Source organism: Bos mutus, chromosome 25 (assembly GCF_027580195.1).
Source record: "Bos mutus isolate GX-2022 chromosome 25, NWIPB_WYAK_1.1, whole genome shotgun sequence".
Taxonomy (NCBI): Eukaryota; Metazoa; Chordata; class Mammalia; order Artiodactyla; family Bovidae; genus Bos; species Bos mutus.
This window is the reverse complement of record NC_091641.1, coordinates 23,264,580-23,276,947: the sequence shown is the minus strand read 5'-3', so window position 1 is coordinate 23,276,947 and position 12,368 is coordinate 23,264,580. Positions and strand designations below refer to the sequence as shown.

Sequence of the window (12,368 nt, the reverse complement as noted above, 5' to 3'; positions counted from 1 at the left end):
ACAATTACAATGAACAGAGACCCTCGCCAATTCACACTGGACGTGTTTAACAGGATGGGCAAGAAATAGACCTTTGGTGTCTTACATCCTTGATATTTGGAGACTGCTTATCATCTCAGCCTAACTAGGCTATCCTGATTGGTACAGTTGGAAAGTGACTATCCTCAGGCCAGCTGGCACAACTGGGGTGGGTTGGTTTATAAGCTGCCAGGCAGTCCAACACTAAGACCACATCCCAGGACACTTATGCACTCATTCTGTGATCTGAAGAAGAGCTCTGGGATGTGCTTCTGTGTGGCCTGGAATAATGGGAATATGGCTCACTTATTTGGAAAAGTTCTTTCACCAAACTAAAATCCACTGAACTTATGTTGTGTATGTCACTTGGGGTTTTGTTTTAGGGGACACTGTGCTGAAGTAAGGTCTGTGTCACCTTGTACTTTAAACTGAATTTAATCACTCTAAAGCAGAATTTCTGAATCTTGGCATGATTGACGTGTTGTACACTGAGTAGTTCTGTGTTGTAGGGGGCTGTCCTGTGCATTGAGGATGTTTAGCAGCATCCTGGCCTCTACCCAGTAGAACATCCATTTAGTTGTGACAACAAAAAAATGTCTCTTCAATTTGTCAAATGTCCCTTAGGAGGTAAAATCACCCTTAGCTGAGAACCCCTGTGCTAAGATCTTGGTTTTGCCAGCTGTAAAACAGGGTCACTAACACGAAGCTTATAAGATTACTGTGAAAACTGAATGATGTAGATAATGCACCTGACATTTGACTGGGGAAAGGATCCAGAGTTGAGGGAGGAACTTGTATGTGACCTTGAAGATGCCCAGGTTTTTCTTTTGAGCTGCACTTTGACTTTTGGCCATAGTAACCCACTCATTTAGCCCATGTAAATTAGCCCATTTTATCTCCTCTCTCTATGATTACATGGTATTTTTCTTGAAGGCAGTGACCCAGTTTTATATATTTACATTCTTCCATATTATGTACTGGTATATATTGATGATACAGCTGATGAATTGCTTTAATACAAACCAGCAAGGGTCATTTTCACCGCAGGGTATCTCTGCTGGGAGCACTCGCCTTCTTTTTTCACCACCCACTCCCACTTTCTTCTTCCAGTAGTAAAACTCCTACTTATCCCTCAAAACCATCTTTAATGCCTTAAGGAAGTTATCCCTAATCATCCCACCCCATATCTGAAATTTAATCATTGTGCTGCCTTTCTACATTATAAATGTTCCTCTTATTGAACTTACCACTGTATTGTCATTTATTTTGTTATATTTCTCTCCCTTTGTAGACTGTGCACCACTTAAGAGGAGGGATTAATCTTGATTTTTTGGTATGTTGTTTTTTTGTTTTACAATATCCAGCATGGTGACCAGCATCAGTAAGAGCTCAATGTTTGTTGAAGGCATAAGTGAGTAAACGAATGGAGCTGGGAGCAGAGGAGCAGGAAGGTGGAGCATAATTGTGGAGGTTTGTGGTTGTCAAAACCTCCTCCCATAAATACCTGTCAGGTAGGTCAGAGCATCAAATGGCACCTCAAAACCTCCTCCCATAAATACCTGTCAGGTAGGTCAGAGCATCAAATGGCACCTCCTTGTAATCATTCAGAAACATCTGGATCTGTCGCATACTAATCCTCAGGTCAGATTCATTGAATTCATAAGGAATATTCCAACCTGCATGAGGCAAAGATGAATTAGATGCTTCAGGATGAGAGTTCTTAATTCCCACTCAGAGATTGGGCTGGTTAAGTTAAACATCATCATGGATCAAGAGCCTCTTTTCAGTCCCATGAATATTAAGCACCTTGCCAACTATTAGCTTTGGTATTTACTGTCAGCGTGGGAGACATTCTGCTGAAAAAAAAATCCATTCTAAAGTCAATTACTTTATGGATCTCCCCATTTGTTAAGGAAGATGTTACCATCCTGGGATTTGTGAAATAGGATTACTCACCCTGGCTGGAATACCATGGTAACGTATAGGACGCCAAAAATAACACTAAAGCATAGGTTTAGTGGGAAAGGAAATGCAACCCACTCCAGTATTCTTGCCTGGAGAATCCCATGGACAGAGGAACCTGGAAGGCTACAGTCCATGGGATTGCAAGAGTCAGATACGACTTAGTGACTAGGTAGAGAGCAGTATCTGTGATTGGGCAATACTAAGTTAGCTTTGAGAATTCCCCTCCTTCCACTGTATTTCCAAAGTTTATAATGATAAATGCCCAGTGGGGCTATCAGTTCAGTTCAGTTCAGTCCGACTCTTTGAGACCCCATGAATGGCAGCACGCCAGGCCTCCCTGTCCATCACCAACTCCCGGAGTTCACTCAAACTCATGTCCATCGAGTTGGTGATGCCATCCAGCCACCTCATCCTCTGTCGTCCCCTTCTCCTCCTGCCTCCAATCCCTCCCAGCATCAATCTTTTCCAATGAGTCAACTCTTCGCAAGAGGTGGCCAAAGTATTGGAGTTTCAGCTTCAGCATCAGTCCTTCCAATGAACACCCAGGACTGATCTCCTTTTCGATGGACTGGTTGGATCTCTTTGCAGTCCAAGGGACTCGCAAGAGTCTTCTCCAACACCACAGTTCAAAAGCATCAATTCTTCGGCGCTCAGCTTTCTTCACAGTCCAACTCTCACATCCATACATGACCACTGGAAAAACCATAGCCTTGACTAGATGGACCTTTGTTGGCAAAGTAATATCTCTGGTTTCAATATGCTATCTAGGTTGGTCATAACTTTCCTTCCAAGAAGTAAGTGTCTTTTAATTTCATGGCTGCAATCACCATCTACAGTGATTTTGGAGCCCCCAAAATAAAGTCTGACACTGTTTCCACTGTTTCCCCATCTATTTCCCATGAAGTGACAGGTTGTTTCCAAGGCAAACCATTCAATATCACGGTAATCCAAGCCTATGCCCCAACCAGTAATGCTGAAGAAGCTGAAGTTGAACAGTTCTTTGAAGATCTACAAGACTTTTTAGAACTAACACCCAAAAAAGATGTCCTTTTCATTATAGGGGACTGGAATGCAAAAGTAGGAAGTCAAGAAATATCTGCAATAACAGGCAAATTTGGCCATGGAGTACAGAATGAAGCAGGGCAAAGGCTAATAGAGTGGGGCTATACAAGTCACATAAATGTATGAAGCAGGCCTGATGTAAGACAGTAGGGTGTGGCGGGACCTGCATTCAATGGAGATGTTTCATTTCCTCCCAAATAATTCACATTCAAATTAAACACAACAAAAACCTGGATTTCCCTGGTGGCCTAGTGACTAAGAGCCTGCCTGCCAACGCAGGGGACACAGGTTTGCTCCCTAGTGTGGAAGATTCCGTGCGCAGTGGGGCAGCTAAGCCTGTGTGCCACAGCTACTGAGCCCATACCTTAGAGCCGGTGCTCTGCAATGGGAGAAGCCACTGCCATGAAGAGTAGCCCTCACTCGCTGGAACTGGAGAAAACCCTCAGGCAGCAATGAAGAGCCAGTGCATCCAACAATTATTTATTATTAATAAATAAATGAATAAATTTTAAAAAACCCAAAAACTTGTGTTCTGGCAAACAAAACACAACTGGGCAGTTGACTATAAGCCAAATTGTTGTATGGATTTTGGGAGGTTAGGCATGGATGGAAGAATGTGGTGTGTGAGATGCAAGTGTAGAGGGAGTGTCCACTTTGGCTGTCTCATCCTTGAAACCCTAAGTGGAAGAGTCAGGTGGTATGGCGCTAACTGGGACAGGTAGAAGGAAAGAGAATGCTCGGAGAGAATCACCAAAACAATTTGCCTCCTTTGGTAACCCCCCAGAATTGCTAAGAATACCTTGGGGTGGGTCATTTCAAGAAAAGAATTGGAGGCAGCCCATGGGATTAATAATGAGAAAAATGATCCATGAGAAATGATATGAATATCCATCCATTCTCCATGAGAAAAATAATCCATCCTTAAAATCATGGTGACTTGGGATCTGTATTTAGTTTGATGATCTGTTCCAACAAGAATACTAAGTCACTTAAGTTAGGCCATGGATAGGTTACATTAATAAAGAAATTTATGTTTATTTTTTTCAAGGAGAAGCACAGACAGATTTCACAGTTGTATTTCTTTCACTGTTATGCACATGTAAAGAGAGCAACCTAAACTGTTATAAATCACCTGGTAAAAATTCCCTGCAGAATGGCCATTGTACCCAAGCCAGGCAAATACACACCAAAGGGAAGAGCTTTCAATCTTCTCATTATCACATAACTTCAGTAATTAGGAGACCTCTGATTCTGGGGCATCACCTCTTTCCCTGACCCTGATCCTAATCTGGCACGGACACTCAGTGAAATTAATTTCAGATAAACAACAAATCATATTTAGTATAAATATGCCCCAAATATTACATGGAATGTACTTATACCTTATCTTTTTTCTTACACCTTATTTTACTGGCAACCCTGACTACAAACTTGAATGCATTTCTGCATCTGTGTGATCTTTCCCCCAGCAATCCAGGTATGCTGTCACCTCTCACCTAGGGGTCCAAAGTTTCTCCTCTCTTGAACGATGGCATGGAAGAAGCAAAGGCCAAACAATAGCTTTTGCCACATCACTGCTTTGGTACAGCTTTGGAAGAACACAGGGTCTGAGATGGGGTCATTGAGGTAAGAGCGCAAAAGATTGGCCCGGAGCCCTTTAGGGGGCTCATTGGTCATTTTAATCCCATTCTGGAGGATGCTGACTGGAAACTTCTCTGATGGATAGCTGGTTAACCAGAGTCTAGAAAAGAAACAGATCCAATTATTTAGAGCAATGTAATACATATATTAAAAAACAGTAACAAAAAAATAGCTACCATTTTTTTAATACTCTGATAGATGTTGAACCCAATGCTGAGAATTTATGTCCCTTCATTTTCTTTAATCCTCACAGCCACCCTCTGATTTACCATCCCCTTTACCAGTGAGGAAACAGAGGTATAGCAAGGTCAAGTGGGGCTTTCAAGGACACACCTTGTTTCTTGCTTCCAGATTACTCACAGTCTTGCTGCTGGGGGTGTCAGGGGCAGGGTGGGGGGATGCGGAAGAGGCGAAGGGAAATGGGAGCTGAGGAGGGGAGAAAGGACAAGCAAACAGTGCCAAGAAGTTTTAAAATCTAGACTGCAGGGAGGGAGGGCAGTAATAGGCTGTGGGGATACATGGGGTGGGGAGAGCAGATGTCTGCAAACTACTGAGTCAAATCTAGCCTTAACCTATTTTTATAAATAAAGTTTTATTGGAACATGGCCACACCCCTTTATTTACAAATTATTTAGGGATGCTTTCATGCTACAACAGCTGAGTTGAATAGCTGCATTTGACAATATGGCCTGCAAAGCCTAAAATATTCACTATCTGGCCCCTTACAAGAAAAGTTTGCTGACTTCTGTCATAGAGGCCAGTGGCATTTGAAATGGGTCTTGAGAATATGGAAGATTTTTTTCCTTAAATAATAAAGTTTTACCTATGTCCGTAAAAAAAATGAGAACATAGGCAAAAGTATTTAGTAAGAAATATATAATATATATATATATATATATATATATATATATTTTACCATCTACAGCTTAACATGTAAGCATATTGTTTTTCATTTGCTTTTCTTACTCAGGCTCAAGCTACATATATACTGTGGCATCTGTTTTGTTTCATTTTTGTGGGGTTGTTTTGTTAGACATTAGAAAGGTTTCCAACAGGCAGATTTGGGGGTGAAAAGTCATTAAAGACACAGGCTGAGCAACCACATGGAGGAAGAAAAGTTGGGGATGTGGTAAGGGCTGGTGGGCAGCCTGCTATGGTCCAAGTACAGGGCTCAGAGGGGAAGGAGAGGCCATAAACTGGTGGCCTATGACCTGACCTCAGTTTGCAGCTGGCTGATGTTTAACTCTCACCATGCAAACCAACATAATGCTGCAACATATTTTTGAAGTAGTTGCCAACTTTTACAAATCTAGGGCTTTCTTTTAAAATTCTGGCTTCCCTGGTGGCTCAGACGGTAAAGCGTCTGCCTACAATGTGGGAGACCCGGGTTGAATCCCTGGGTTGGGAAGATCCTCTGGAGAAGGCAATGGCAACCCACTCCAGTACTCTTGCCTGGAAAATCCCATGGATGGAGGAGCCTGGTAGACTACAATCTATATGGGGTTGCAAAGAGTTAGACACGACTGAGTGACTTCACTTTCTTTCTTTAAAATTCTGGTTTCCCATCTTTCCTTTAAAATAATCAGAAAATCTGGACACAAGAGGCCTTCATGCCTGCTTGGCAACAGTTAGCTGTCACTTTGCAGGAGTAGCTCATCTCTATGGGGCATGTGCTTCTAGTTTACCACAGTCCCCACCACTCCCTGCTGATATTCAACTGAGGCTGAATGCCCATGATGATAGCTACGGCAGTGTGGAAAGTGGAATATTTCTCGTGCCCAAATCCTCTTCAGTCATTTATGTTACATTGCTGGCTTGTGTAAGCACTTAAGCTTGTGACTTTGGGGTTAAGTTAAAAGTGAAAGTGAAAGTGAAGTCGTTCAGTTGTGTCCGACTCTTTGCGATCCCATGGACTGTAGCCTACTAGGCTCCTCCATTTACGGAATTTTCCAGACAAGAGTACTGGAGCGGGTTGCCATTTCCTTCTCCAACTTTGGGGTCAAGAAGTCTTAGATGTCAACATGAATAATTTTTCTTCATTGAGTATGTAACTGATAATAAATGAAACAACTCAGCATCCCATACAAAATAGAATTCTTGAAATTAATGGATTCCCTCTTAAACTTCTACATTAATCTTGTATGAGCCTTACATGAATACAATCAACTATGGCCTAATCTGGCTTTGTAAATAAACACCAAACACTTTTCTATTTTCAGGCAGACATAACTAAAATAAAAATAACTAGCAAACTTTGTTGCCTAGTACAGGATTTGGCAAACTTTTCCTATGAAGGATCAAACAGTAAGTGGTTTAGACTTGGCGTGCCATATGGTCTCTGTCACAATTACTTGAAGCATAGAAGCAGTTGTAGACAATACGTGAGTGAATATGATTATATTTCAATAAAACTATAACTCTATTTATAGACACTGAAATTTAATTTTATATAATTTTCACATGTCATGAAATATTATTCTTCTATTTTTTCAACCATAAAAAAATGTAAAGCTATTCTTAGATTGTAAGCTATATAAACACAGGCTGCAGACTGGATTTGGACATAGTTTGCTCACCCCGGTCCAGAATAATTAGATCACTGAAAATCTAAGTTAAAAGACTTGAAAGCCTATCTGGTTCATTTCATCATTCTCTAAATGCAAAAATTTAGGACTAGTCTTGCTGGACTTTAAAGTTCATAGAAAACGAACGGCTGCTTCCAAGACTGATTAAAATTCCATGGATCTCCAGAAATAGAAGATAGAGCAAGTAGCGAGATTACAGGTGGGATTTTTTTTTTTTTTTTGACCAATAAGTTTTAAAACTAACTTGCTGGTATTAAATCTATCTTTTCAGACATATATCATATCACCTCCCTACAACAGTTTCTCACAGCATATACCCCAGAATCACAAGATAACTTCTTGGTGTTTCCTTTGCTTTTACAAATGTTGTCCCTTTTGTCTGGAATGTCCTTCCTGGAAAATTCCTGTTTATCTTTCAATACTCAAGGCCTTCCTCAACTTTTCCTTCCTTGTCCATTCTTGTTCAAACAAGTACAGCAAGGACTGCATGGTATCAACATTATTCATATATGGTCTGCCTTCTCCTAGACTGAGAGCTTCTTAAGAGTTGAACTGTGTCTTGTTTGGATTCCCAGTCATTACCATGACATCTGGAGCTCAAGACTGGGGCCCAGAGACACAGTGGTGGGACAACATCTCACCTGAATCCCACGTTGGTGCTCTCAGGAACAATCACCTCCTCACAGATCTTCTCCAGAGCAGGCATCCAGCTTGTGGCCAGATGACAATTCTGTAAGACCACCCAGGTCCCATCTCTGATGGCACTGTTGATCATTTTGGCAGCAATAGGGCCTTGGCCTTGGCCAAGGGAGATGGTCTGTGTTTTGGTACCTCCCATGCCAAGATCATCAGCAAATTTCAGCAGGCCTGAGATCAGGAAGAAAAAGGACTTTTGAAAGAGAACAGGCTACTTAAGACCATATTAACAATAACAACACAGAAAAGGGGGTTTACATTTCATTTTTAGTGGAGTATAGTTGATCTGGCTTCCCCTGTGGCTCAGATAGTAAAGAATCTGCCTGCAGTGCCAGAGACCCAAGTTCGATCCCTGGGTCGGGAAGATCTCTTGGAGAAGGAAATGGCTATCCATTCCAGTATTTTGGGCTTCCCTGGTGGCTCAGACGGTAAAGAGTTTGCCTGTGGTCCAGGGGACCAGGTTTCGATCCCTGGATTGGGAAGATCTCCTGGAGAAGGAAATGGCAATCCACTCCAGTGTTCTTGCCTGGAAAATCCCATGGGTGGAGGAGCCTAGCAGGCTACAGTCCATGGGGTCTGTGTTAGCTTCAAGTCCACAACAAAGTAAGTCAATTACACAAATACATGTATCCACTCTTTTTTAGATTCTTTTCCCATATAGGTCATTACAGAATATTAAAAAGAGTTCCCTGTGCTATACAGTAGGTCCTTATTAGTTATATGTGTATGTGTCAATCCCAATCTCCCAGTTTATCCCTACCCTCTTTGCCCACTGGTAACTATATTTGTTTTCTACATCTGTGACTCTGTTTCTGCTTTGTAAATAAGTTAATTTAGGAACTGGGCTTTTACAAACTTACTAGGAAAACTGGTATTTGGACAGTGAAATTTCAAGTAGGTCTCTTTCACATCTCTCTTCCTCAGAGGCAGCCAGTGTTATATTTTGTTTGTGAGTTTTTCTTCTTTAATGATTCTTCAGTTCAGTTCAGTTCAGTCGTTCAGTCATGTCTGACTCTTTGTGACCCCATGAATCAGAGCACACCAGGCCTCCCTGTCCATCACCAACTCCCAGAGTTCACACAAATTCATGTTCATTGAGTCAGTGATGCCATCCAGCCATCTCATCCTCTGTCATCCCCTTCTCCTCCTGCCCCCAATCCCTCCCAGCATCAGGGTCTTTTCAAATGAGTCAATTCTTCACATGAGGTGGCCAAAGTATTGGAGTTTCAGCTTTAGCATCAGTCCTTCCAAAGAAATCCCAGGGCTGATCTCCTGTAGAATGGACTGGTTGGATCTCCTTGCAGTCCAAGGGACTAGCAAGAGTCTTCTCCAACACCACAGTTCAAAAGCATCAATTCTTCAGCGCTCAGCTTTCTTCACAGTCCAACTCTCACATCCATACATGACCACAGGAAAAACCATAGCCTTGACTAGACAGACCTTTGTTGGCAAAGTAATGTCTCTGCTTTTCAATACGCTATCTAGGTTGGTCATAACTTTCCTTCCAAGGAGTAAGCGTCTTTTAATTTCATGGCTGCAATCACCATCTGCAGTGATTTTGGAGTCCCCAAAAATAAAGTTTGACACTGTTTCCATTGTTTCCCCATCTATTTCCCATGAAGTGATGGGACCAGATGCCATGATCTTAGTTTTCTGAATGTTGAGCTTTAGGCCAACTTTTTCACTCTCCTCTTTCACTTTCATCAAGAGGCTCTTTAGTTCCTCTTCACTTTCTGCCATAATGGTCATGTCATCTGCATATCTGAGGTTATTGATATTTCTCCCAGCAATCTTGATTCCAGCTTGTGCTTCTTCCAGCCCTGCATTTCTCATGATGTACTGTGCATATAAGTTAAATAAGCAGGGTGATAATATACAGCCTTGACGTACTCCTTTTCCTATTTGGAACTAGTCTGTTGTTCCACATCCAGTTCTAACTGTTGCTTCCTGACCTGCATACAGATTTCTCAAGAGGCAGGTCAGGTGGTCTGGTATTCCCATCTCTTTCAGAATCTTCCACAGTACATTGTGATCCACACAGTCAAAGGCTTTGGCATAGTCAATAAAGCAGAAATAGATGTTTTTCTGGAACTCTCTTGCTTTTTCTATGATCCAGTGGATGTTGGCAATTTGATCTCTGGTTCCTCTGCCTTTTCTAAAACCAGCTTGAACATCTGGAAGTTCACGGTTCACGTATTGCTGTAGCCTGGCTTGGAGAATTTTGAGCATTACTTTGCTAGCATGTGAGATGAGTGCAATTGTGAGGTAGTTTGAGCATTCTTTGGGATTGCCTTTCTTTGGGACTAAAATGAAAACTGACTTTTTCCAGTCCTGTGGCCACTGCTGAGTTTTCCAAATTTGCTGGCATATTGAGTGCAGCACTTTCACAGCATCATCTTTTAGGATTTGAAATAGCTCAACTAGGTGTGTTTCTTTTATGGTCTGTCTCAGAGACAATATTAATCTGCTAGGATTGCCATAACAAATAACCAAAGATTGGATGACTTAAACAACAGAAATTTATTTTCTCTCTGCACTGGAGGCTAGAAATAAAAAATCAAAGTGCTGACAGGCATGGTTTCCTCTAAGTCTTCTTTTCCTGGCTTGTTTGTGGCCATTTTCTCCTCACATCAGTAAAGCGTCTGTCTAGAATGCCAGAGACCTGGGTTCGATCCCTGGGTTGGGAAGATTCCCTGGAGAAGAAAATGGCAATCCACTCCAGTACTATTGCCTGGAAAATCCCATGGATAGAAGAGCCTGGTAGGCTACAGTCCATGGGGTCACAAAGAGTCAGACACGACTGAGCGACTTCACTTTCACTTTCTCCTCACATCATCTTCTCATTGTGTCCTTGCATGGACTTCTCCCTGTCATTGTATCTGTGTTCTAATCTTCTAAGGACATCAGTCATATTGGATTAGGACCTACCCTAATGACCTCACAGTTAACTATTTAAAAACCTTATCTCCAAATACAGTCACATTCTGAGGTATTAGGAATTATGTCTTTAACATACAGACTTGGGAGGGACAAATTCAGCCCATAATATCCTCATAATCCTGGGGGGAGGTATTAATTCTCTTAATTGTTTGATGTGCTGATTATCCCTTATAGTAATGTGCTTCCTCACATAGTTTATAATTTTTTTTTATTGTCAGTTCACAATCAGCAAGTTTGTGTTATTCTGTGGGAGTCTGACATACTGTGGGTTTAAGGAGTGCCCTAACAGAACAATTTCGTATACACAATCACTAGTGTCACCAGGGTTTTCCCATTCTGGATCAGTTTTACGGGAAATTTCTCAGCTTGAGAATCCCATACCACAGGGTACTATAACTCTAAAACCCTCATCTGCATATAGCCTAGGCTTGGTATTTTAATTTCTCACAGAACAATTGTTGCTTTTTTGTTTTTACCCAGGCTCTAGGCCAGTGACAAGCTTCTGCATTGCTTCCTGAGTCAGTAGCCTAAATTTCAGACTTCTATGGGAAAAAAATACATGAATTTGAAACAAAACAAATAAAACTTCTAGAAATGGAAAGCATTGTTATTGAAGATAAAAATTCAATGTGGAAGTGTTACTCTCTCCCATTGTGTCTAATTCCTTGTGACCATATGGATTGTAGCCCATCAGGCTCCTCTGTCCATGGGATTCTCCAGGCAAGAATACTGGAGAGGGTAGCCATTCCCTTCTCCAGGGGATCTTCCTGACCCAGGGATCAAACCTGGGTGTTCCGCATTACAGGTGAATTCTTTACCATCTGAACCACCAGGGAAATCCAAAGATCACATGAAGTCCTTCGAGCCACAGGTCCTATGCTTGGTCTGGGAAGACTGTCATGGAGCAACATTAAGCCTTTGTGCCACAACTACTGAGCCCCATGTGCTGCAACTACTGAAGCCCATGCATAAGAGCCTGTGCCCCGCAACAACAGAAGCCTCCTCAATGCACTTCCATGAAGAGTAGCCCCCGCTCGCTACAAATAGAGAAAGCCCATGTGCAGCAATGAAGACCCACTGCAACCAAAAAGAAATACATTTTCAAAATTAGCATAAAAAAAGCAGGTTGAATGCAGCCAAAAAGAGAATGAGTGGAAAGTAAGGTCTGCAATCAATGATGTACTCAGTAGTGACAGGAACCCTACGTTTCCAAATACCATGACCCAATAAAGGAATTGGGAGTTCCTTGGAGAAACACTTGTTCAAGATAAGCCTGAATGATATATGGTAGTTCTACACAGCAAGGACGTTATCAAAAACTACTGGGGTTATGTGAAAAGCATATAGCCATGGAGGTACTCCTATCCTAATAGGCTAAAGGATGAATAATCTGAGCATCAAAAAGAATGATGGCAGGAGTGGAGTAAAACACTGCTATATGTGAAACATCCACTATGTTAA

General features: G+C 41.7%; 1 protein-coding gene across 1 annotated transcript in view; it reads right to left on the bottom strand.

Moving 5' to 3' along the window:
- The window catches only part of DNAH3 (dynein axonemal heavy chain 3), a 247,929-nt gene that overhangs the window by 15,963 nt on the left and 219,598 nt on the right, over nt 1–12,368 (bottom strand). Inside the window, exons 56-58 of the mRNA XM_070362916.1 lie at nt 7,913–8,138; nt 4,542–4,786; nt 1,578–1,694 (exon numbers count right to left, since the gene is read on the bottom strand). Of these exons, the coding sequence (XP_070219017.1) occupies nt 1,578–1,694; nt 4,542–4,786; nt 7,913–8,138 (588 nt within the window). The remainder of the gene's footprint in view (nt 1–1,577; nt 1,695–4,541; nt 4,787–7,912; nt 8,139–12,368) is intronic.